At 36.8% G+C, this 26236-nt stretch overlaps 1 protein-coding gene across 1 annotated transcript; it reads right to left on the bottom strand.

Moving 5' to 3' along the window:
• Positions 1-1877: 1877 nt before the first annotated feature.
• LOC127498322 (serine/threonine-protein kinase Nek9) lies at positions 1878-25357 on the bottom strand. The gene is made up of 23 exons (XM_051867574.1): positions 24151-25357; positions 19600-19777; positions 19462-19517; positions 19313-19383; positions 17983-18088; positions 17759-17890; positions 17570-17680; positions 17413-17477; positions 16348-16398; positions 16065-16257; positions 15052-15196; positions 12506-12706; positions 12382-12428; positions 11995-12156; positions 10561-10669; positions 10321-10482; positions 8660-8827; positions 8177-8236; positions 6709-6887; positions 6307-6462; positions 6096-6188; positions 4522-4575; positions 1878-3414 (listed from the first exon to the last, which is right to left on the bottom strand). The coding sequence occupies exons 1-23, from the start codon at positions 24334-24336 to the stop codon at positions 3310-3312; spliced, it is 2790 nt and encodes a 929-aa protein (XP_051723534.1). The 5' UTR covers positions 24337-25357; the 3' UTR covers positions 1878-3309.
• Between the last annotated feature and the right edge of the window lie 879 nt (positions 25358-26236).

Here is a 26236-nt window from a genome sequence, read left to right as displayed (position 1 = left end):
AACTTGGATATACCTTTCAGCATTGATGGTGCCTTTCCAGATGTGTAAGCTGCCCACGCCACACGCACTCATGCAACCCCATACCATCAGAGATGCAGGCTTCTGAACTGAGCGCTGATAACAACTTGGGTTGTCCTTGTCCTCTTTATTTCGGATGACATGGCGTCCCAGTTTTCCAAAAAGAACTTCAAATTTTGATTTGTCTGACCACAGAACAGTTTTCCACTTTGCCACAGTCCATTTTAAATGAGCCTTGGCCCAGAGAAAACGTCTGCGCTTCTGGATCATGTTTAGATATGGCTTCTTTTTTGACCTATAGAGATTTAGCCGGCAACGGCGAATGGCACGGTGGATTGTGTTCACCGACAATGTTTTCTGGAAGTATTCCTGAGCCCATGTTGTGATTTCCATTACAGTAGCATTCCTGTATGTGATGCAGTGCCGTCTAAGGGCCCGAAGATCACGGGCATCCAGTATGGTTTTCCGGCCTTGATCCTTACGCACAGAGACTGTTCCAGATTCTCTGAATCTTTGGATGATATTATGCACTGTAGATGATGATAACTTCAAACTCTTTGCAATTTTTCTCTGAGAAACTCCTTTCTGATATTGCTCCACTATTTTTCGCAGCAGCATTGGGGGAACTGGTGATCCTCTGCCCATCTTGACTTCTGAGAGACACTGCCACTCTGAGAGGCTCTTTTTATACCCAATCATGTTGCCAATTGACCTAATAAGTTGCAAATTGGTCCTCCAGCTGTTCCTTATATGTACATTTAACTTTTCCGGCCTCTTATTGCTACCTGTCCCAACTTTTTTGGAGTGTGTAGCTCTCATGAAATCCAAAATGAGCCAATATTTGGCATGACATTTCAAAATGTCTCACTTTCAATTCACCTTTTCAAGTCAAGTCACCTTTATTTATATAGCGCTTTTTACAATGTAGATTGTGTCAAAGCAGCTTTACATTGATAACTGGTACATTGTTAGGCTGCACAGCAGCTCTTAAAGAATAGTGTCAATGCAGGCAGATCAAAGCACTGTTGAATATCAAATGTCAAGTCAAATGTCAAGTGTCCCCAACTAAGCAAGCCAAAGGCGACAGCGGCAAGGAACCCAAACTCCATCAACGTCGCTTTCAACATTTGATATGTTATATTTTATTCACAATAGAATATAGATAAGTTTATGAGATTTGTAAATTATTGCATTCCTTTTTTATTCACAATTTGTACAGTGTCCCAACTTTTTTGGAATCAGGTTTGTAGATGTAAACAAAATCTTAATAGGTCAATGTAACCCTTCTTATTAAATTATTTATTATTGTGTTTCGGTAGTGACAAATTTGGGGAGAGGAAAAATATTCCAAAACTTTCTTAAAATACAATATGTATTTACAATATGTACTAGAAATGTGTACCTTAGATATTATACAATTTGTATACATCCAAAATTTGTAGGAAAATAAATTTTTTTTCAAGACGTTTCCAACTCTGACATTGAACCATTTCTGTAGAATGACCCATGAGGGGGAAAAGTCCCCCAAAATTAATATACAGTGATGCAAACTACACAACTATTTTATGGAATTTTGACTTGGAAAATATGCTATAATTTACATGTATTTCATAACTGAATGTGACGAGACAAGAAACGTTTTGCGCAGTGGTGTAAAGTAGGCAATCAACCTGAATTTACCCTATTGGAGTATAAAAGATCCTATGCTGGTGAGACTTTATGTAGATTTTAGGCTGTTTTAGCAACATGTAAATAAAACAATTATGAAAAAAAAAAAAAAAAAAAAAAAAAGTTTGGTCAACACTGCAATTAGAGAATTATATAACGTTACAACATTAAAAATGACTCCAACATCAATGTGACATTTTGTTCAACTTTTTTATTTTCATTTTATTAAAAATGTGCATCAGTCAGTGTCTGATATGAGTGTACAAAGCATAAAAACACCTCAAGAGCAAGTCCCATAATTATATGATACAGTTTCAGAGTATAGAAAATGGGGGAAAAAAACAGATGAAAATCTAAAAACAATCTCCAGATAAGACACACACACACACACACACACACAAAGAACAAAAACATATTTGGCTGCAGTTGCTTCAAAAACATGCGAATGTCAATGTGGCCGTTAGAGAGGCAGAAGTACGAGAACACTGGAGCTGCTGATCTGGATACAGTCTACAGTCTCAGAGCTCATGTGGACGTGCTGCGGTTAACCTCTGCACAAAGCACTTGGTGTCGCTATATTTGGCAATGTACACAAAATAAGAAAGAATACTCAAGAAATACAACAAAAAGCAATAAATTCAGTAGTTTTGACACGTGTATGCATGACTCTGATATCATGTGATTTAAGGCACACAGCGTGTCTTTAGTTGCACATCTCAGCAGAAACAGGACATGCATACGAGTCCCATCCCATAACTCAGATTACCATGTTTTGGCTTCACATTCATACATGAAGTAGCTTTAAAGTTTGCTTATAAAACCTTTCAGTTGCATTTGACCTGCTTGCATAGGAAAGATGAAACCTGTGAGAATAACAGATGTGCAACCGCAAAACATTAACACTGATATAGAGACACATATGGAGCTTAACTCTTTCCCCGCCGCTGACTGAATTTTCCGGCTATCCATGTTTTCACTGTTATACAGAAGGGGGCACTATTACACATCTTCTGAAAGAATCTCCAGATCAAAACACGGGTGAAGAAGCAGCAGAAACATTGTTTTTCTCAGCTTTTTGTTCAAAATGCTGCTTTTTATGAAACTTCAAGTGTTGATAAAAAAAGAGAGCATGAAGCTAGAATAAAATGGGTTTGTTTGATATATTGCATGTTCAGATATCCATACAACAAAATATACTGTGGGCCATGAAAGTTTTGTGAAAATGATCAAAAATGCTTGTGCTGACCAGCAAAAAAAAAAAAAAAAACGCTGGTAAAGAAAGAGTTAACAGTTCATCTCTTTAAAAGAAAAATGTTCATTATGAAAGCAAATCCCACGTCACGTGGACTGAACCGACCGGTTTATGACACTTTCCTTACATTCACTCTTGGAGGATCGTCTCACGATTGCTCTGCCGTTACTCGATTAAACGCATCCCACACACTGTTGACGCCAGTGCCGCCACACACATCGAACACAGCAGTAAAGATCAGGAAGGCTTTGGCTTGACATTAGCAGCATGAGAGTCTTTGGCTGTTCTGAAAAGGCACTGGTGATTTTGGCGAAAACCCCTTTGGCACTAGCATACTCACCGTACGCACTGATAACTACTGACTGTGATTCTCACTCTTCTTCACGGTTCTGACTGACGTCCTGAAGCTCAACGTCTGCCCCTAGGCTCTGAATGGCCTTCCACAGTCTCTCGTTCTCCTTCTGCTGATCGCTGAACTGAAACCACAGACAGAACCGCGTTAAAGTCGGCATGAAACGGACCACCGACTGCGCTGGTCAGAAGCATGATGGGAAATTACTTGCTGAAGACACAGCTTAACACTCAATGATTTAAACCACAGTGATATATCGTTCTCTTCTAAAATGTTTGATTTTGTAACTCTGATATCATGTTTCTGTGTGTAAAAACTGACTGTTGCCATATTTCTAAAAAAAAAATCTAACAAACATGTCCATATTGAACTGAAAATGAATGGAAAACATCTTTCGGATGGAATTAAATACCAAGAACTTTGTATGTTCATCATATTTATTTTCATATAAAAGTAAAATAACCCCTATTATGCTCCTACAACAGGTTTACATGCATCCAAGGTTAAAAACTCTTAATTTTCTCATAATAATCATTGCAGCATCAGCTCTTTTCTCACAGTGTCTGAAACGGTTCGTTCAAGGATTCGCTCTCTCTAAACCCCGCCTTTCTGAGAGCTGCTCTGCTCGGTCAGAAATCAAACACTCATTATCATATGTGAATCTCAGCTCTTGATTCACAGTGATACGAACAGCAACTATGGCGTCGGTTTTACCGTATCAATCTCATCAAAGTGGATTTGCTTTGGCAGCAGAAAACAGCGTCTTCTCGACACAAACAACACGAACCAAACTCTTCCAGTCTCAGATACAACTACAGTGATTGAGGGCGGGGCAAAGAGACGCTGTTCAGCCAATGAAGATGCAAATTAATTACATTATTACATAGATTTGTAACAGGAAGTGAGACAGGAATTACTGACGACTTGTTTCAGTTCAGATTCGATTCTTTCTTTTGGGAGACAAAAACTCCATTTATCTGCAGTTTGACCTTTGAGACTTTGCAGACTGTTTACATTCACAAACAGCTTTATTACACACTACATGAAAGGAAATATTCAAAAAGCATAATAGGGGCACTTTAAATTACATCCAGTTTATTAGAAACACAGCGCAGTACCGCATTAGTTCTTGTATTGTGTGGGTGTCTGATCCGCTACGAGAAGACAGAGCTGCACTTATTCCACATGATTTCTCACAGCGGTGTTTCCAGCACAGACACTTTCAACTCACCTGCTTCTGTAACAGCTGGATCTGAGCTTCCTGCCGGATCACCGTTTCTCTGAGCTGAAAAACACAACATGACTTCATTATACTCAATATATAAATCAGCCAAACATTCTTTTTAAAATTATTATATTCCTGTACATTCACATTTTGTTTAAAAAAACAAACAAACAAACAAAAAAGGCGCTTCTCCTTTAAGACTTCAACGTAAACGGCCGGTGTTATGATGTATTTCCTTTCTAAAAATAATATTAGAGCTATTCACTCTCTTCTTGTTATTATGCCATATGTGACCCTGGAGCACAAAACCAGTCATAAGTCACATGGGTATATTTGTAGCAATAGCCAACAATACATTGTATGGGTCAAAATTATCGATTTTTCTTTTATGCGAAAAATCATTAGGATATCAAGTAAAGATCATGTTCCATGAAGATATTTTGAAAATTCCTACCGTAAATATATAAAAAATTAATTTTTGTGAGTGGATATGCATTGCTAAGGACTTCATTTGGACAACTTTAAAGGTGATTTTCTTAATATTTTGATTTTTTTGCACTCTCAGATTCCAGATTTTCAAATAGTTGCATCTCGACCAAATATTGTCCTATCATAACAAACCATACATCAATGGAAAGCTTATTTATTTCCAAAAAAATTGTGACTGGTTTTGTGCTCCAGGATCACATATCTTACTGGAACTCTTTATTAAAGTGAAAGTGATTTGCTGGGAAAAATTGTGATTATTACCCCAGAGTTTTCAAACTAGAAATAAGGTTTAAAAAAAACAAAACGAAACTTGAACACAGATTTTATCCAGCAAATCATTACTTGCAGAAATCCGAAAAATAGTTACACTTTACAACAAGGTCTCATTCATTAACATTAGTAATTTCATTGGCTAACTATGTGCATTGTAAAGTATTTAATAATGTTTGTTAATAACAACACAACTGATCATTGTTATCTTATACTGTATTAACTAGTGTTATTACACGGCTCTGTGGAATACTTGATTCTGATTGGTTATCCCCCGATAACAACCACTAAAAACAGATAACACCGGCTCATCCGGGTCATGGAAGTTTTGCGTTTAGTGAGCTAATAAAATATTAAAACTCAGTCAAATCAATATATTGTGTACAGTTATTTAATTATGTCATCCGGTATCGCAGACTCGCTCTCTCATTTCATACAAACGCAGCTGCTGCCATTTTGCGACTATGGTTTTGTTCACTGTAATGGATTATAAGATAACAAACAGGTACGATTTAAATCAGTTTCAATATCTCTTATCTCTATAATTATTTATGTGGTGACATGCCGTGTAATATGTGGTATGACTGTACCGTATCCCTTAAATGTCCGTCTAGTTTGAACTTGCTGCTTGATAGCAAGTCGGAGCTCTCAGAAAATTCCCAGATGTAATTACAAGTTCTCGAGGACATGAACGCTTTTACAAGTCGTAATCTTGTAATTAAGGTAATTACAACATGGCATGAATGCACCTTTAGTCATTTTAGCAACTAGCTTGAAAAAAAGTTCATATTTTGTGTCAGTTAAAGACGTGTGAAGCGTACGTGTGCCAGCTCGACGCTCGCTCCACAGCAGCTCTGATCAGATCGGCTCGTCTCCACGCCGTTCATCCGCTCGTAATCCACACACGCCGTCGGCTGCCAAACAAACACAACACAACAGCTTGAGATAACACACCCCAGTTGACTGCTGACAGCCATTAATGTTTCCTTCAGTCTGAAAGGAAGTCAAATTCAAACAGCAGCACAGACGTACCATCAGACTCTTTCCTGTGGCGGTGGCGGTGGCGGCTTTGAGCTGGTCCAGCTCCTCGTACGGCAGTGTGGCGCTCTTGGTGTAGGAGGACGCCAGCGGCTCGATGGAGTCTCCGGAATCGTTCGGCATGGGGATGAACTCTGCATCATCCAGCTCCTGCAGTCACCCCAGGAAAAACACACCGCGAGGTTTTTATTTAAGGCATAAATTAAAGGGTACGTAGATTGGTATTGAAATTGTAATGTCAGCTGAGGCTGTTGAATTTCTCAGACTTCATATCTTTATTTTTCTTCTCCAGTAAATGTCTCTCTGCTCTAATTTAAGACTTTTTTAAGGCCTTGTTGAGGAAGGGTGGATGAAGACCCGCAGAAACCCTGTGGCGGATCTGAAAGCTCGCTTCACCTTGCGCAGCCATGAGGGGCAGGAGCTCTCGCCGGTCTTGCCGTCTATGGAGAAGATGGGAGCCTCCAGACCTCTGTCATCCAGATCGGCCTCCACGGTTCCTCCCAGCATCCCCTCACGCAGCTCTGAGTCTGTGGCCGAGTCCGTCGCCAGATCCACACAGGAGGTCGAGCACTGACCTGCAGACCAGCATTCACAACCATTACACACACTACATCCAAGAATTACACATGTGCTACACACACACCCTACATCCAAGCGTTACACACACACGACATCCAAGCATTACACACGTGCTACACACACTACATCCAAGCGCTACACACACGCTATATCCAAGCATTACACACACGCTACATCCAAGCGTTACACACACGCGACACACTGGCTAGACACACGCTTCATCCAAGTGTTACACACGTGCTACACAGACATGCTACATCCAAGCGTTACACACACGCGACACACTGGCTAGACACACGCTTCATCCAAGTGTTACACACGCTACATCCAAGCGTTACACACACGCGACATCCAAGCATTACACATGTGCTAAACACTGTCTACACACACGCTACATCCAAGCGTTACACACACACAGACACACTACATCCAAATGCTACACACTGGCTACACACATGCTACATCCAAGCACTACACACACACACACACGCTACACACTGGCTACACATGTGCAACACATGCGCTACACACATGCTATCTCCAAGCGCTACACATGCGCTACACACTGGCTACACTCACGCTACATCCAAGCGCTACACACTGGCTACACACACATGCTATCTCCAAGCACTACACACGCGCTACATCCAAATGTTACACACGCGCTACTCAATGGCTACACATGCGCTACACACACGCTACATGCAAACGTTACACGCATGCTACATCCAATCCTACATACTACGCATGTGCTACATCCCAGTGCTACACACACGCGCTACACATGCTACATTCAAGCGCTACACACGCTACATGCCACACGTGGTAAACACACTACACACTCACACTACACACACAGACTTTTATATACTTCCTAGTACACACACACACACACACATATATCTACTACATTTTGTGTTTTTACCAGGTTATTATTGTTAATCAAAACTAAAACTATAAAAAAAATCATTTTTGAAATAAAAAAAACTTATTTTATTTCAGCTAGTTGCCAAGGCAACATTTCTCATTTACATTAAGTGTAACTTGACATACTCAAATAACAAAAACTAAAACTGAAATAACAATTAAAACTAAATAAAAAAAATAAAAAAAAAACCTATGAAAAAAATAAATAAATAAATAAAACTTTGAAAATGAAAACAGAAAATATAAAAATAAAAATGAATTCAAAATAATAATAAAAACTATAACAGTATCCCATACTAAAGTACACTGGTTCTTACACATGAATAAATGAATAATAACAGGAAATATGTGATCTTACCACTTCCAATAGACAGTCCGCTGCTGTTTGAACGGATGGTCTTGGAGTTCAGAACTTTTTCTGTCAAAAAAAATAAATTAACAGGATGTTAAACTACAAACATTCACTTCGAGAGGCAATTCACAGCTGCCAAGATGGGCTTTTAATAAAATGTGGCTGTCAAGAGAAAACAGACGTTCCCTTCCACCAGAATCTTCAACACCCATAATGCATTGGTTGCCGCCAATCTGTCAATTCAAAAGTTAGATCTGTAACTTTAACAAAAGCCCTGGAGCTGCTTGTCAAATGTGACGCATTTAGCGTCATTCGGCAGACTGAATTTCTCGGTCCAGGTAACACAGAGAACGAGTTAACATTGTTCATTTACATATACTACCGACGTTGGCAATTCTCACCCTGCTTTCTAATGTTACAAACTTGTCCTTTAGGTCTAGAAATCCTACAATCACATTTGAGTGAAGAGAGCGGTGCGTGGAAACGAACCCATGATGAGGATGGTGTGCCAGCCCCTGCAGGACAGATCCGGCACGTGGTGTAAGGAGCCAAAGATGGGGCGAGGAAGAGCCGGACAGACCTCGGAGCCGAAGCCTTTATCAGCCGGCATCCCCAGACGGCCGTTCCCTGCGTTCCCCCACGCGAAGATCTGGTTATCTGAGGGATACACCAGAAGTGATGATGAAAATACTGAAATAAGAGCAATTATGGAAGTCTGGGAAGGATTCAGTGATGAAAAAAACGGAACACAAATGAAAACTCGCTTATATTTCTGCTTCTTCTTTGTCTAGATTGCATTGATGCCGGGTTATTGTTAACTAACACTAAAACTATTAAAATCATTATTTTAATTTAAATAAAAGCTGCAATAAAATACAATTTTATTATAATCTAAAATAAACTAAACAAAAATGAGAAATTTTGCTACACACGCTACACACACGTGCTACACATGCAAGACAAACACGCAACACATGCACGTAACGCACTACACGCATGCAAGACAAACACGCTACACACACAAAACACACTGGCAACAAACGTTGCTACATACGCTAGACAAACGCGCTACACACGCTAGACAAACACGCTACACGTGCAAGACAAATGCGCTACACACGCAAAACGTGCTACACACACGCTACAAACACTCGCCACGCGCTACAGACGCACGCTACACACACGTAAAACAAACATGCTACACACACAAAACACGCAAGACACAAGCTACGCAAATGCGCAACACGCAACACACATGCAACACGCTAAACATGCTACACGCGCGCTACACACACAAAACACACAAGACACGCTACACACACTCGCAACACATGCAGCACACGCTACACACGCAAGACAAGCACGCTACACACATGCAAGACAAATGTGCTACACACACACGCAAGACAAACACGCTACACACGGGCAACACACGCAAAACATGCTACACGTGCTACACACACGTGCTAAAAACATGCAAGACAAAAGCACTACACGCTACACACACACAAAACAAACGCTACACACGCAACATGCAACACGCTACACAATTGCAACATACGCCCTACACACAGCACACATGCTAAACATGCTACATGTGCTACACACACGTGCTAAAAACATGCAAGACAAAAGCACTACACGCTACACACACACAAAACAAACGCTACACACGCAACATGCAACACGCTACACAATTGCAACATACGCCCTACACACACAGCACACATGCTAAACATGCTACATGTGCTACACACACGAAACACACGACACGCTACACACACGCAAGACAAATGCTACACACCCAAGACAAGCGCACTACACACACACACACGCAAGACAAACGCGCTACACATGCAAGACAAACATGCTACACGCGCAACACACACACAAAACATGCTACACACGTGCTAAACAAGTGCTACAAACATGCAAGACAAACGCACTACACACGCTACACAAAACAAACGCGCTACACACACGCAACACACATGCGCTACACATGCTACACACACAAGCTCTATACACACGCGCTACACAAAACCATTAAATAAACTTGTAAAGAAGTTACAAGTTACAATATTACAATATGTTAGGACAATTGATATTTGCCTGCTAAGCTTATTTGAGTCTCTTGAAGCTCTTCTCACCCTCTGTGGCGGCGATGGTGAATCCGTCTCCACACGACACCTTGGTGACGACCTTCCCTCCGAAGGGCCCCACCAGAATCTGAACACGCTGGTGCTTCTTGAAGTCTTTGACTCCCAGCTGCCCGTACTTATTACAGCCGAAGGTCATCAGACGGCCACGCTCTGCACAAGCATTACAAACCATGAGCCTGGATTATGAGACGGCGGACAGTACGAGCGGTATGTGTGAGTGAGACGCACCGTCTATGGCGGCGGTGTGGGCCTTTCCCGGAGAGATGAACTGGATCTTGAAGCGTGAGAGCTGCTTGACCAGCGTGAGTGTGGTGGTGTACGGGATCTCCTGATAACTCTGCACAGCTCACAATCAAAACACTCATCAACACACTCATATAGGGCTCTGTCAAATCACTTTGCTTTTTTCCCCAAGTTCTGTTTTTCCTAGGGATGCACGATATATCGGCCACCATATCGGTATCGGCCGATATATGTTCATTTTTAATGTTATCATTATCGGCCTGATAAGAAGACTTGGCCGATGTATTAAAGCTGATAAATAATGGATTATTTCCTTCAGCTGAGACACTTCAGATGTGCACTGTCCACCATGATGGTTTTGAATTGCTTGAAATATGATTGAAATCATAGTTAAGTGCAACATATTATAATGAGAATATTATAATTGTGTGTTTGGGACATGGCTTTAATGGTGAGACTTTTGTTTTTGTAATCAGGCACTCAAAAATTATATAAAAATTTGGATTTAGATTTATCGGCTTTCAAATATAAATAATTATCGGTTATTGGTATCGGCCAAAATGACATATCGGTGGATCCCTAGTTTTTCTGTTTTCATTTTTCTGGATTCCATTTTATTGGTTAAATTAAATGCACTCAAAAAGCATGTCTAATTAATTAAAATCATGAAACTTGTACAATTTAACAACGATTTAGCACAAAAATACATTTTTAGGGCCCTATGAAATATGTTTAATTTGTACTCAAATTCAGTTTTATTCTAAATTCTGTTTTTCATTTTAATGGCTTAATTCAATTTCAGTAATCAAAAAGCATGTTGAATCAACTGAATTCATAAAACTTTAACAACTGAATAATTTATTACAATAACAGCCCCCCAAAAATTCTATTTAGTGTTTTAATTTTCCTGGATTTATGATTTTTATCCACATATAAACTGATCAATGTTTAAATCTGAATAAAAGCCTAAATTAATCTTGGATCTTGGATTAAACTGCTCCAATCATATGGATTTACTATACCATCTCTTTATGAACGTTTTGAACTGAGTTTCAATGGAGGGACAGAAATCGCTCAGATTTCATTAAAAAATATCTTAATTTGTGTCAGATGAACGAAAGTCGTACAGGTTTGGAACGACATGAGGGACAGTAAATGACGATGATGGGAAGTATTTTCATTTTTGAGTGAACTACCGCTTTAATATTCACAGACACTAGTCAATATCGTGATTTAGATTTAGTGTGCAGCTCTACTTTTGATTCGTTAATCCAAAAATTGCCAAATTCCATGATAGTAAATTCCATTTTTATGACTAGATTCCGCGATTCAGTCCGTGTTTTCCGCAAATCATAGGGCCCTACTGATCTTACTAGGTCACTAGCAGAGCTGCTGAAAAATGATGGTCATAGTACATACTTCTCCCGAGTGGTTTTTGATTCCAGTGATGCCTTGATTCAGACCCAGTTTGTTGAGCTCGTTGTTCCCGCAAGCTAAAACCTTCCCAGACTCCGTGAGGAAGAAGGTGCCGTCGCTGCCGCAGAACACGGAGTTGATGATGCCACCTTTAGGAGCCTCCACCTACAGATCAGACAGACACATCACAAGCCAGAGATCACAGAAAGGGCCTTTAATGGACCTGAGCCGGCATGAACTAACAATGAACAGCTGTACTTTTATTAACTAATGTTAACAAAGATTTATAAACATGTATGGCTCACTGCTAATGAGTTAACGTTAACTAATGGGACCATTCCCTATGACACAGTGGAACATGGGTATGAAAAGTATGCATGTTTCTCTCACTTGCATTGGAGAGGAGAAATCATCCTCGCAGTCCAAACCGAGTCGACCTGCGGAGGGAAACACTTAGTGTCACTCAACAGCGGTGATGTCACAGGAAGTCATTGCGGTCATGTGATGCGCTCACCGTGCTCTCCACAGCCCCAGGAGTAGATGTCCCCGTTCTGGGTCAGCGCCACCACGTGATTGTCCCCGCAGGACACCTGTTTGACGGGACGCTCCTGGAAGAACTCCAGCAGGACCGGCTCCAGCACCTCCATGCCGTGTTCGTTCTCCACTCCCAAGCATCCGTAATAGTCCGAGCCGAACATGTACATCTGATCCTCGTCTGTCAGAGGAACGTGACATGAGAAAACACAGGCAGCAGAGCTTATGAACCGCACACACGTGTCATTTCTGAACAAAGAACCCACGCGCTCTTCCCGGTGTCTCTACGAACAATTCATTTCTATTTGATTTGATGATATTTAGGGGTTCAAGCACATAGCGCTGAAACCCTATTGTAATTGTTAAAATTTTCCAAAGGATCAGCATTCTCCCCTAAAAGTGATCGGGCAGACCAAACCGAAAGTCGTAGAGACTTGAAACTTTGAGGGCTGGTAGTGCTCACACCGTCTACACATCACCAAAGATCGCCCCGATCAGCCTGACGAAATATTCGGGTATTTTGGATTATTCGAAAAACCTACTTTTGCAAACTAGTCCTAGGTTTTTGACACGATCGGAACTAAACCAGTGCAGCGAGATTCTCTGGAGTCTGATTGTCAATAATTATCAAAAAGAAACTGAAATTTCGATTCACGGTCCCTAAGGGCCGCCAAAACGTTTGAACTTTTACTAAAATGGCTATAACTTGTGAATGGAATGAGATATTTTCACCAAATTCAACACATCTATGAAAGAGCTCATTCTGTGGTCACGTGAAAAATGACAAAATGAATCTTGGTGGTGTTGTAACAGGAAAAAAGACAAAAACAAAACAAAAAAAAAAAACATGAAAATGACTTGAAAATTGGCATGCAGGGCCTTTGTCCGAGGTGCCATAATTGAGGACATTGACGCATCTCAAAAAACATGTCAATCATCGGCCAATGAAGTTTGAGCAGCTATCAGACGGTTAACGAAGGCTGATCGGAACAAAACTGTTTAACTCACGGCCCTAGAGGCCTGTGAGAAATTCGAATGAAATTTGCCACCGGAGGGCACCTTCGCATTTACAAATTCTGTTCAGTCATTTCTGTGCAGCTCGGTTCGAAGATTATCTGAGCCAATTTTTGTATTAATTGGACAAAATTTGAAGGAGTAGTGAAAAAAATGGAATACTGTACTTTTCAAAATGGCCACTTCTGTAATGGGCGGAGTCTTAATGTAAGATGTTGAATGTGATGAGCATGAAGAGAGGAATCAGGTGGACAAGTTTTATTTATCTGAAACAAATGGTTATAACCATTTGAAAAGTGAATTTTGAACTGGTGGTGGCGCTATAGAGTCGGTCCAAGAGACCCCAAATCTGGTCAAATTACTATTCATTACCATCACTACAAGTGTGCCAATTTTCATAACTTTCCTAAGTACCGTTCATAAGGCTGCCATTGGGGAGGAATAATAATAAAGTAAACACAATTACAATATGGCCTACAGCACCTTCTGGGCTTATTAAGTTATTAAAAAAAACAGAATTTTCAGCATCATTACTCCAGTCTTCAGTGTCACATGATCCTTCAGAAATCATTCTAATATGATGATTTGCTGCTCAAGAAACATTTATGGATTATTATCAATGCTGAAAACAGCTGTGCTGCTTCAGATTTTTGTAGAAATCATGATACATTTTATTTTTCAGGATTCTTTGATGAATAGAAAGTTCAACAGGATTTATTTGAAATAGAAATTGTTTGTAACATTATAAATGTCTTTACTGTCACTTCCGATCAATTTAAAGAATCTTTGCTGAATAAAAGGATTAATTTCTTTCAAAGTAAAACATGTCCTGACCCTAGAGCTGCACGATTCTGGATAAATTAAGAATCACATTTTTTTTTTTTTTTTTTAAATTGAGATCACAATTCTCCCATGATTTTGAACAGACAAGAGAACACTAAACAAAATAACATGTAATTTACTAGAGGTTCTGACAAAATGTTCATTCCTGCAGTCTATATAAAATGTTTAATTAATCTGAATGAATTATTTAAATAAAATCGATTTGAATGAATGATTCAATGACTCACTCATAAAGACTGAATGAATCAGCATTTCTGAATGAATGATTCAATGACAAATACATTTTTAAGTCACTTTTCGCCATCTACTGGTATAAAAATGTAATTGATACAATCATTATTTGAAGCATCAAGTTACTTTCAAAAGGTGATTTGCTCTATTTTGATCGCTACCGTAGACATCAGTGTTTATATCCTATAAACTTTTATCCCAATACTTCTGTGATAATTTGAATGTTTGTAACACAGAAATAAAGATTTAAATGTTCTGATGTGATTTTGTCAGAGGTTTAATAGACACAGGCGAATCATTGTCATTTAGGAATAAGATCGCGTGGGTGTTTGAATCGAGATCGTGATCTTTTAACGATTAATCGTGCGGCTCTACCTGACCCCAAAATTTTGTATGCAACTGTTCTCTCAGATGTTAGAGAGTGTGTGTTCCACTCACCGGTGACGCAGGCGGTGAAGTCGGCCCCGCAGGACACCTGTCTGATGGCTTTGCCCTGCAGACGCTCCACGCGCCGCGGCTGGCGATACGAGGCCTGGTCACCGTGACCCAGCTGACCCACCATCTTCGCTCCTCCCTGAACGCTCTGCACACAGACACCAGAGATCAGCTGGAAAATCCACGGCTCCGAACGCTCCATTCCCAGCATTCAACAGACACCTGGGTCTGTTTTCAGATTTTTTGTTTTCATTTCTACTTTATTCTGCTCTGCGTTTTTATCTCAAACCAGTAATATTTTAGTAAATTATTTTAGTATCATTTATTTTAATATGTCTATATAGTTTTATTGCAGTTTTAGTTATTTTAATACATCAAGTTAAACTAAATGAAAATGAGAAATGTTGTTCCAACTAAGTTTTTTTTTTTTTTTTACATTTTACTTCAGTTAACGTTTATTTCATTTTAAGTAACAAAAGTTTTTTTTCATCATTGTGTATCAGACATCGCCACCTTCAGGAATAAAGCTGAGTTGCACTTATTGAGTCATCAGAGATTGAATTATTGTTGTGCAGAAAAAAATATACTTACATTATTACATACCTCGGGTCACTGGCGACCCTATACACTTTTTACAAAAAATTAATTAGAAAACAAAATTTATTTTTTCTTGTTATACTGTTTATAATGAATATATTGAGGAATACTAAGAAGGTTGATGTCTAAATTAAAAAAAAAATGACTAAAGGGAAGTGAATGAAGGACCGGGGGTATGCGTTTAAGGGTTAATTATCCAGAAAACAATGACAATTAAAATGCAATCAACCTGAATGTTCCTAAAAACATTTTTGTCTTTTGATTTGAAGGTGAAATATGAGTCAGTCAGTGCTTCTCAAACTGGAGTACATCGGTTCAATTCATTTTTAACTGTTATGTTCTATTTCTGATCTTTTCGCAGTATGAAAACACAGATCTGCATGTGGAATCTACATTAAGATAGTATAGAGCATGCTTACGGCCCAAGTGTACAGCTCCTTCTCGACAGTAACCACTGCGAAGTGTGTTTCTCCAGCGCAGACGTGCTGCGCGCTGCTGCCTCCCTTAAACATGTCCAGCTTCTGAGGGGTGAACTTCCCTCCGCCCCAGAAATACACCTCACGCGAGCGCGTCGTCACCACCGCCACTGACGTCTCTGTCGCTGTGCTCAGCCTGAGACAACACGACAAAACAAATGACACAAACAATAAGACTACAGCTCCAGAAACAGCAGTGGACTGATGGGAATGATGTGTCACCTACTTGGGTTTCCTGATGGCTGAATTAAGCGTTGCAACCCTCTCCTCCAGCTCTCTGAACACAGACATGATCGTCATTCACTGAGGCAAAACTCACAGCTCAAAATAAAACAAATTAAATAAAATAAAAATTTAAATAAATAAAATTAATATAAATAAAAAATAGAAAACCAAAATATTAAAAAGCACAAATATTCAAATAAATGCAATAAATAAAAATAGAATAAACAAATAAATAAAAATAAAAATAAAATATAAATAAAAAATTAATAAATAAAATAAATTAAAATAAATAAATAAAATATAAATGAAGAATAGAATATACAAATAAAAAATAAAACGAAAATATTCAAATACAATATAAATAAAAAATAAACAAATTAAAATAAAAATTAAAATAAATAAAATATAAAGAATAGAATAATTTAAAAAATAAATTAAAATAAATACAATATAAATAAAAATTAGAAACAAATACAAAATTAAAATAAATTAAAATAAAGAAAGAAAATTAATATAAATAAAGAATAGAATAAACAAATACCAAATACCAAAACAAATACCAAAAATATTAAAATAAATAATTAAAATAATAAATAAAAAACAGAACACAAATTAAAAGTAAAATAAATTCAATTAAAATAAATACAATATAAATAAAAAATAAAATAAATATTAAAATTAATACAAATAAATTAAAAATGAAAATAAATACAATTACAATAAATAAAAAGAAAATAAATAAACAGTACAATATATAAACAAATAAATTAAAATAAATATAAACAATTAAATAACATTTATAAAAATAAAATATAAATAAATACTTTAAGTACAATGCATATAATTAGATAAATAAAATTAAAATAAATAGGTAAATAAATATTAAATAAATAGACAAACAAAAGTATTTAATTGGGAAAGAAATCACAATAAATAAATAAATAAATAAACTTTGAGAATAATGGGAATTACAAGAAAATCCTCAAAAGAAAGTCATCACAGAATGTGAGGGTAAATGTGCTTAATTAAATGATTTGAGGGTGAAATATGAGCTGGATTCACTCACGCTCTCACTCGAGAGATGACGGGCCGCTCTAAAATCTGCTCCGCTGTCGGCCTTTTCTCAGGGTCCTTTAATATCGACACACATGAGCGTCATTATGACATCACTACAGGTATGATTGACAGGCACAGTGAGCCGTAACACAGCGGCTTTCAGCTACCTGATCTAAACACTCGTACACCAGCTTGATGAGGTCAGACGTGTAAACGTCCGAGTTGATCTCCATCGTCCAGTTGCCCTGCACGATCTTCACACACAGGTTCAGAGGATTCTGGGAAACACATCATCATATGTCACTGAGTGGTTTTCAGTCTATTGAATGAGTATAAATGAATGCTCAGACTATTACCGTGGCATCAAAGGTCCTGGTGAGGGTCAGCAGCTCAAATAAGACGCATCCCATAGCCCAGATGTCAGATTTAAAGTTGTACTTGACTCCTTGACACAGCTCAGGAGACATGTAGTATGGAGTCCCGACACACTAGTGAACAAAAGACATCATAACATCCACTGAGTGTGACCGGCTGACCGGACCAATAATGACAATAAAACTGCATCATTGTGCAAACTCACGGTTTCAGCCATGGAGTACTGTGAGTCCAGCTTCTTGGCCAACCCATAATCCCCCAGCTTGATCAGGTTGGTTTTGGTGAGGAAGATGTTCAGCGTTTTGATGTCCCTTCAAACACAAACACACACTATTCACAGAGCTTTTAAACCCTGCTGTTTTATTCTTCATCACCTGATTATAATACAAAGTAAGGCTGTGATTCATTAATTTTTTGTATCGATTTTGGCTTCCAACATGATAATCAAGATTATTATATCTGTGCATTCAATCTAAAGTGACAGCAGCCTAATAAACCTGCTGTGTCGTTAATGTTAATTAAACAACAAAAGACAATCTATTATAAACAATGCATCAAGAATGTCTGTTTTTGAATTAAGTTTTTGTAAAACGTTTTTGTACTGACATCAGTGTCAACAATGTAAGGCTGAACACCGTCGTGATTTTGGCTGCGTGAGATTCTCCAGCTTTGTTGTTGTTGAGCAACTGAAGCGTGAGCTGTTAAAGCTCCGCCCTCTTCTGGAAAGGGGGCGGGGAGCAGCAGCTCATTTGCATTTAAAGGGACACACACAAAAACGGCGTGTTTTTGCTCACAACCAAACAGGGGCCAATTTGACAAGCTATAATTAATGATCTGTGGGGTATTTTAAGCTGAAACTTCGCAGACACATTCTGGAGACACCAGAGACTCATATTACATCTTGTGAAAAGGGGTATTATATAATATCAGGAGAGTTTTGTATTATTACAGCAGTTAGAGATCCATCAGTGTTAGATATAGATCCGAATAGGTAATAATGATGATGGTGAAACATTCATGCATTTAAGAGTTAAAATTCTACTGTATTTGTCCTATTGTTTGTAATTTGCTTCTTAGTTTTAATTGTAATTTAGACAATTTACTTGCAGGGCTCTGAACCAGTTCAAGTCCAGTGTGGTGTGTGTTTTGAAACCAGCAAAAATTGCAGGTTAGTGTAGAACCACCACTATCAGGCAATAAAAAACTATTTATTAGTATTAAACACCATGCTGTCAAAGTTAATATTGTGGCTTTATGTATGGTCAGACACTTGCATATCATTATATTATTAACATTTTACCAAAATCAAGCTCAAATGGAGTTACGAGGTTTTTCACCAGCGAATGCATCACATTACCTTTTCATCGACTTACAGGTTACAACCTTTATTGTAGCTATGTGGGCGCTCAGTTTTTCCTGTCGTCTAATACATTTGGCCAAAATCTTGTGTTATAAAAGATGAAGTGCTATGCACAGGCTGTTTTGGCTATGACTAGACAGCAAATACCTTATAACCTTCACTCATGTGCGTTTACCTGTGGAGGACGCCGGCTTTATGAATATGAGCGACAGCTGCGGTGATCTGATATAAGTACCATACGACGACCTGCGAACAAAAGAAGGAAAGCACAGCTGTAAAGCAGCTCTGAATTCGGCATGTCAGACGTGTTTCACGTGAACTCACCTCCTCTTTGAACAGCGCTCCCTTCTGCTGGTTGATCTTTTCATAAAGGTTTCCACCTGCACAAACACATTCAGACAGTGGTTTCAGTCACACATGACATGTCTCTGATCGTTGTTGTGATGTTGGTGTGTGTCGTACCGTTGCAGTACTCCAGCTCGATCAGCAGCGTGTTTTTGTCCATGAAGTGATTAAAGTATGCGATGATGTTGTGGTGCTGAAGGATGGACAGGATGCTGATCTCGTTCATCACGTCTCCGCGCTTCTTGTCCGACAGGCAGTTCAAGTCGATCTCCTTCCACACCACCAGAGAGTTATCCTGGAGAGAAAACGAACAAAACCAGCCCAAACCGTCAGGCTCTGTCAGTAAGGCCAGTCTGAATGTGTCTGCTTCGGTTTTAGTCACATGCTCAAATACACATTTTTAGAAGTTTCCTGATTAATTCAGTGTGTTGCTTGACATTTCTTTGTAATTATTTGTGAATAATTAGTGAAAAAGAGTAAGTACAATCGTTTACAATTACTAAATGCATGTGGTTTGCTGATCACATGCAAAATGATCCATTCAATCATCAAAATCTGTCAGACATGCATGGATATATTCCATAAATGTGTTCCATGACACTCAATAATTCAAATATGCGATAATTCAAAGTCATTATTGTATTAAATGAGAAAAGCATCAAAGACATGCTTCAGAAAAATATTCAACATAGAATTTATTACACAAACTTTTAGGCTTCAACGGACATGAGGGTAAATGATGACAGAATTTTCATTTTTGGTTGAACTATAACTTTAATGTTTTTATTTTTTATTAATATGTAAATATTAAATATTTTTTTTAAATGAAATTTCCTAATTTTAAGACCTGCTTAAGACCAGATGATATTTTATGTCCAGAATCTGATACATAAAACCATATAATTCAAAAGGGTGACTGTATGGAGCTTGTGGGGATGTCATTTTGCTGCAGTTTTCTGTTTACTATATACTGTATACATTTAAGAAAAATGGATATCATGCAAATATGACTTTGTGTTTACATGCAACACACTGCTACAGAAATAACATGGTTTTAATTTCATTGGCATTGGCCAGTTTACTGATCTAATAACTAGGGTTTGCAGCATGAATTAAATGTGTTCAGGTGAGTTACTACATTTTACAGACAAGTTTAGAGTTTTTTTTTATTTGCTTTGGTACTATTTTCTCAAGTAAGGTGTATATTTTCAAAACTCCAAACTGATCACACTCGTAACACAGCTAATCATTCTTTCAAAACTTGATCTCAAGCTTTCATTCTAGTTGTACACATTTTCATTCTTCATAATCACTGTTTCAAACACAAGATCATTGTGATACGTAATGAGAACATTTGGTTTAATCACTGAAACACAACAGTATGTTCTTCTTTCAGTTTAGTACTTTTAACAATCAGTTCATTCAATAGCAAACAATGCAAGATACATGTTTCAAATCACCCTTGATGCTGAAATAATTACAGCTAGGCTACAGATGACACAGTTAGAAAATACACTTACATTACCTAAATTACATAACTGACATAAAATTCATAATGTTTGTAATAGTATTTATTCAGTGGGTTATCAAAAGGTGTGAAGTATGACACAGTCATGAGGCTTTGTGTAGAACAGATACAGTAAATGTTCTCACTGTACCATATGACTGAATCTATACTGTAGTTGATCTTTACAGATGAAGGGTGAGTTACAGTAATGTGGCAGTCTCTACCATAGTAATCTGTTTACAGTATCACATGACATATATACTATAATGTAAAATTATGCCATCTGTCTCCCTTCTTCTGATGCATCTTTGATCAATCTGATGTTATACTATACAGTCTGTTTCTTTTCCCTTGTACTCTGTCCTGCTCTGTGTTCACAAATTTCAAATCCCCCCCCCTCTCTCTCTCTCTCTCTCTCTCTCTCTCTCACACACACACACACACACACACACACACACACACACACACACACACACACACGTTGGTTTCCCATGTTTTATGGGTACTTTCCATAGACATAATGATTTTTAATTTTTAATATACAGTATAAACTGTACATTCTATCCCCTACCCCTAAACCTACCCATCACAGAAAACTTTCTGCATTTTTACATTTTATAAAAATATAATTTCATATGATTTATAAGCTGTTTTACTTATGGGAACAAAAAAAAAAAAAAAAAAATTACTAGTATTGCCATCCTTTGATAGAATTATGAAAGGCAGTCACTGTGAATGAAACATTTATATAGATGAAACACATATTTTGCGTAGTGAAAATGATACTTTATGATTTTGTGTATTGTACTAAAGCAATTGAAAATATGGTGAAATGTTTAAAAAAAAAAAAAGAGCACTTTTGATGATCTGTTGTGATATTAGTACTAAGAGTTTTGAAAATTTACCAATTGCTTGTGAAAATTGCACCAAAGCAATTAAAAAAAAAAAACTGTAATGCTGTAATTAACTTTTGTTATCATTTGTTTTTTATTTATTGATAAATTAATAATAATTTTATTATTATTTAATCATAATATTTCATTAAAATACAGGATTATTTTACACTATTTTAATTGTGCCCATAATTGCTTTTGTAATAAATATGTTATTAATGACCAATATGTGTCTGTAGATATGATAAGCCTTTAGCTGTCATATTTTTTTTTTCTAAAAATGAACATTATTTCACATAAATTCACATATCCATTTAAGAAATAATCAGTATTTGTATTGTTAAAATTGTGACAAAAAAAATCAGTATCATTAAATTTGTAAACTATCAGTCTTGTTAAAATTGCAACAAAAGTATCGGTATCATTAAAACTAACAAAAAGTATAATTAAAATTGTAACCAAAAGTATCGGTATCATTAAATTTGTAAAGTATCGGTATCGTAAAAATTGTAACGAAAGTATCGGTATCATTAAAATTGTAACAAAAAGTATCAGTATCATTAAATTTGTAAAATATCGGTATTGTTAAAATTGTAACAAAAGTATCTATCATTAAATTTGTAAAGTATCGGTATCGTAAAAATTGTAATTAAAGTATCGGTATCATTAAAACTGTAACAAAAGTATCATATTGTTAAAATTGTAACAAAAAGTATCAGTATCATTAAAACTGTAACAAAAATTAGAAGTATATTTAAATTTGTAAAGTATCAGTCTCGTTTAAGCTAACAAAAGTATTGGTATCATTAAAACTGTAACAAAAAGTATCGTATCAATAAAATTGTAAAAAAGGATAGGTATCATTAAATTTGTAAAGTATCTGTATCATTAAAATTGCAACAAAAGTATCTATCATTAAATTTGTAAAGTATCATATAGTAAAAATTGTAACGAAAGTATCGGTATCATTACAACTGTAACAAAAAGTATATTAAAATTGTAACAAAAAGTATCAGTATCATTAAATTTGTAAAATATCGGTATCATTAAAACTGTAACAAAAATTATAAGTATAATTAAATTTGTAAAGTATCAGTCTCGTTTAAGCTAACAAAAGTATTGGTATCATTAAAAATGTAACAAAAAGTATCGCATCAATAAATTTGTAAAAAAGGATGGGTATCATTAAATTTGTAAAGTATCGGCATCATTAAAATTGTAACAAAAAGTATCAGTATCATTAAATTTGCAAAGTATTGGTATCGTTAAAATTGTAACAAAAATTAAGTATTAAATTTGTAAAGTATCGGTCTATTTAAAATTGTAACAAAAGTATTGGTATCATTAAAACTGTAATAAAAAGTATCTTATCATTAAAATTGTAACAAAAAGTATCAGTATCATTAAATGTGTAAAGTATCGGTCTCATTAAAATTGTAACAAAAAGTATCAGTATCATTAAATTTGTAAAATATCGGTATTGTTAAAATTGTAACAAAAGTATCTATCATTAAATTTGTAAAGTATCGGTATCGTAAAAATTGTAATTAAAGTATCGGTCTCATTAAAATTGTAACAAAAGTATCAGTATCATTAAATTTGTAAAGTATCAGTATCATTAAAACTGTAACAAAAATTAGAAGTATATTTAAATTTGTAAAGTATCAGTCTCGTTAAAACTAACAAAAGTATCAGTATCATTGAAACTGTAACAAAAAGTATCGTATCAATAAAATTGTAAAAAAGGATAGGTATCATTAAATTTGTAAAGTATCTGTATCATTAAAATTGCAACAAAAGTATCATTAAATTTTTAAAGTATCATATAGTAAAAATTGTAACGAAAGTATCGGTATCATTAAAACTGTAACAAAAAGTATATTAAAATTGTAACAAAAAGTATCAGTATCATTAAATTTGTAAAATATCGGTATCATTAAAACTGTAATAAAAAGTATCTTATCATTAAAATTGTAACAAAAAGTATCAGTATCATTAAATGTGTAAAGTATCGGTCTCATTAAAATTGTAACAGAAAGTATCGGTATCATTACATTTGTAAAGTATCGCATCATTAAAATTGTATATTAAAAAAGTTTGTTATTGCCCATCCCTAAGCTGTACTGCTGGAATATAAAGCCCCTCATTATTAGTGGGCGTGACAGAACACCCAAATCCACCAATCAGAACAGAGTTCAGTGACGTTTGCTCTTAAATCCTGCGAAATCGGAGCAATGATAAATATATATCATATTCAGAGCTGCTCACCTCAGTGCGTCTGTACAGAGTCGCTTCTCCAAAAGCGCCCTTTCCCAGCACTCGAATGGGAATGTAATGCAGTTTCTCCTCTTCTCCACCGTAAGTTCCAGATGTTGACGATCTTCCATTGACAGATTCGCATCCAGACTCTGAGTTTAAAGAGGCGTAATGCCTCTCATACTCCTCCAGAGACATCTTACATACACACACTCAACACGACTCACAATAACGCGTGTTTGATCTGGGCCTGCTTCAGTTCACCTCAAAGATCGCCTCAAACCACACACATCTGCACTGCAAAAGTCGCGCGTAAAGACACACTTTTGGTCTTTACATTAAACTACTTTCCTCGTGCTCCGTTTCTTCTTTTCCGAACTGAACTACACAAGACGAAGTTGCTGCTGGGAGTCATTTCCGACAGTGAATCGATTCATTCATTCGTTTGTTTTGAACAAGCATGTATATTCATCAAGCGAATCGAATGAATCTTTGAGAGTCGATTCGGATAGAAACAACAAGCGATGCAGGAACCGGAAGTGACTCGCTTTCTGCTCACGGGCTTTTATTTCAAAATATCGTGACAGCATAAAATAAATAGATCGATTTTTTTTATTACAAAATATTTAAAATACCCGCCACCCTACATACGACAAGTGAAATAAACAATATTTTAAAAAAAATAATAATAAAATAAAATTCCTCAGACTCAAATTCTTGTCAAGAAAAAGCTATACTTTCTATGAAACTGATTTTATCGAGTGTGTTTTTGATTTGATTTGATCATTGTCGACGGCAGTATATCAGCTCACACTTCAAACTGTCCATATATATTACAGCACAACTCATCTGTATTTCATAACAGCTGACGAGTTCTAGTTCTCATAAACAACCACATATTACACTGACTAAATGAGCTGTCAGAATATGATCTGGCATCACACATTCTGACAGAGGGAATTAAGAACAAACAGGATCGTTTTACACCACATAAGACACAAACTGATTACAACTGACAAACATATGCAAAAGAATATAGTTCAAATATGTTTTATAGTTAACAACTTCTAGGATATAATTAACCCTATAAAGCCTGCTGTATGATACGCACATTTCTAAGTCCTCTAAATGATCAACATGATCTGTTAAACCCGTACACAGTCATTCTGTCGTCTGATTGATAGTTTAGACCAGGAGTGTCCAATCCTGCTCCTGGAGAGCTACCATCCTGCATATTTCAGCTCCAACCCCAATCAAACACACCTGAACCAGCTAATCAAGGTGTTCAGGGTTGCTTGATAATTACAGACAGGTGTGTTGGAGCAGGGTTGGAACTCAAGTCTGATATATAAGAGCTGAAGGTGGACGTCTCTCTCTCTCTACACACACACACACACACATATATATATATATATAAAGAGAGAGATATAAAGAGAGAGTATTATTTCATATGTCAGGCTTAAGAATCTTGCAGTTTAATACGATATTTTCACAGAGAGCAACATTGATAGCAGCCACATGAGGGCGACACACTCCACTGAATACATTACAGACTCTTCTCTAAACACACACACACACACACACACACACACACACACACACACACACACACACACACACACAGAGTATTTTCCCCAATTTTATATTTGATTCTTTGTGTGGCATTAATTTTCTTTCAAAATGTAATTTTTCTATTGAAAATAGAATCCCAATTAAACTGGCAAATGTCCATAAGCAGCCACTGCTGTCTTGGCAATTAGTTTATAAGCAAAATGTTTCACCGCATCTGTATTTTGAATGGAATAATAGAGATATCTTATATAAAAAGTATCTTGTGTGACAGTGGTATACTTAGTCTGTTAGTCGGTTGATTAATGAATGAGGTCTGCTTTTACCAAACTCAAGATTCCTGTGCTATTATCTTTACATTATTGTTACGAAACTCTGGATTTTCCTCTGTTAACACTGACCAAGAACACATCACTTGATATATGTAATGGTGACATTAATATTGCAAAAGATAAATGCAGTAATGGATATATTAGAAATGTGTTGTTGAAAAGATATGTGCCATGTTCAACAGTCATCTAAATATGAA

The sequence above is a fragment of the Ctenopharyngodon idella genome, chromosome 17, assembly GCF_019924925.1.
Source record: "Ctenopharyngodon idella isolate HZGC_01 chromosome 17, HZGC01, whole genome shotgun sequence".
NCBI classification, from domain to species: domain Eukaryota; kingdom Metazoa; phylum Chordata; class Actinopteri; order Cypriniformes; family Xenocyprididae; genus Ctenopharyngodon; species Ctenopharyngodon idella.
This window is presented reverse-complemented; position numbering and strand designations above follow the sequence as displayed.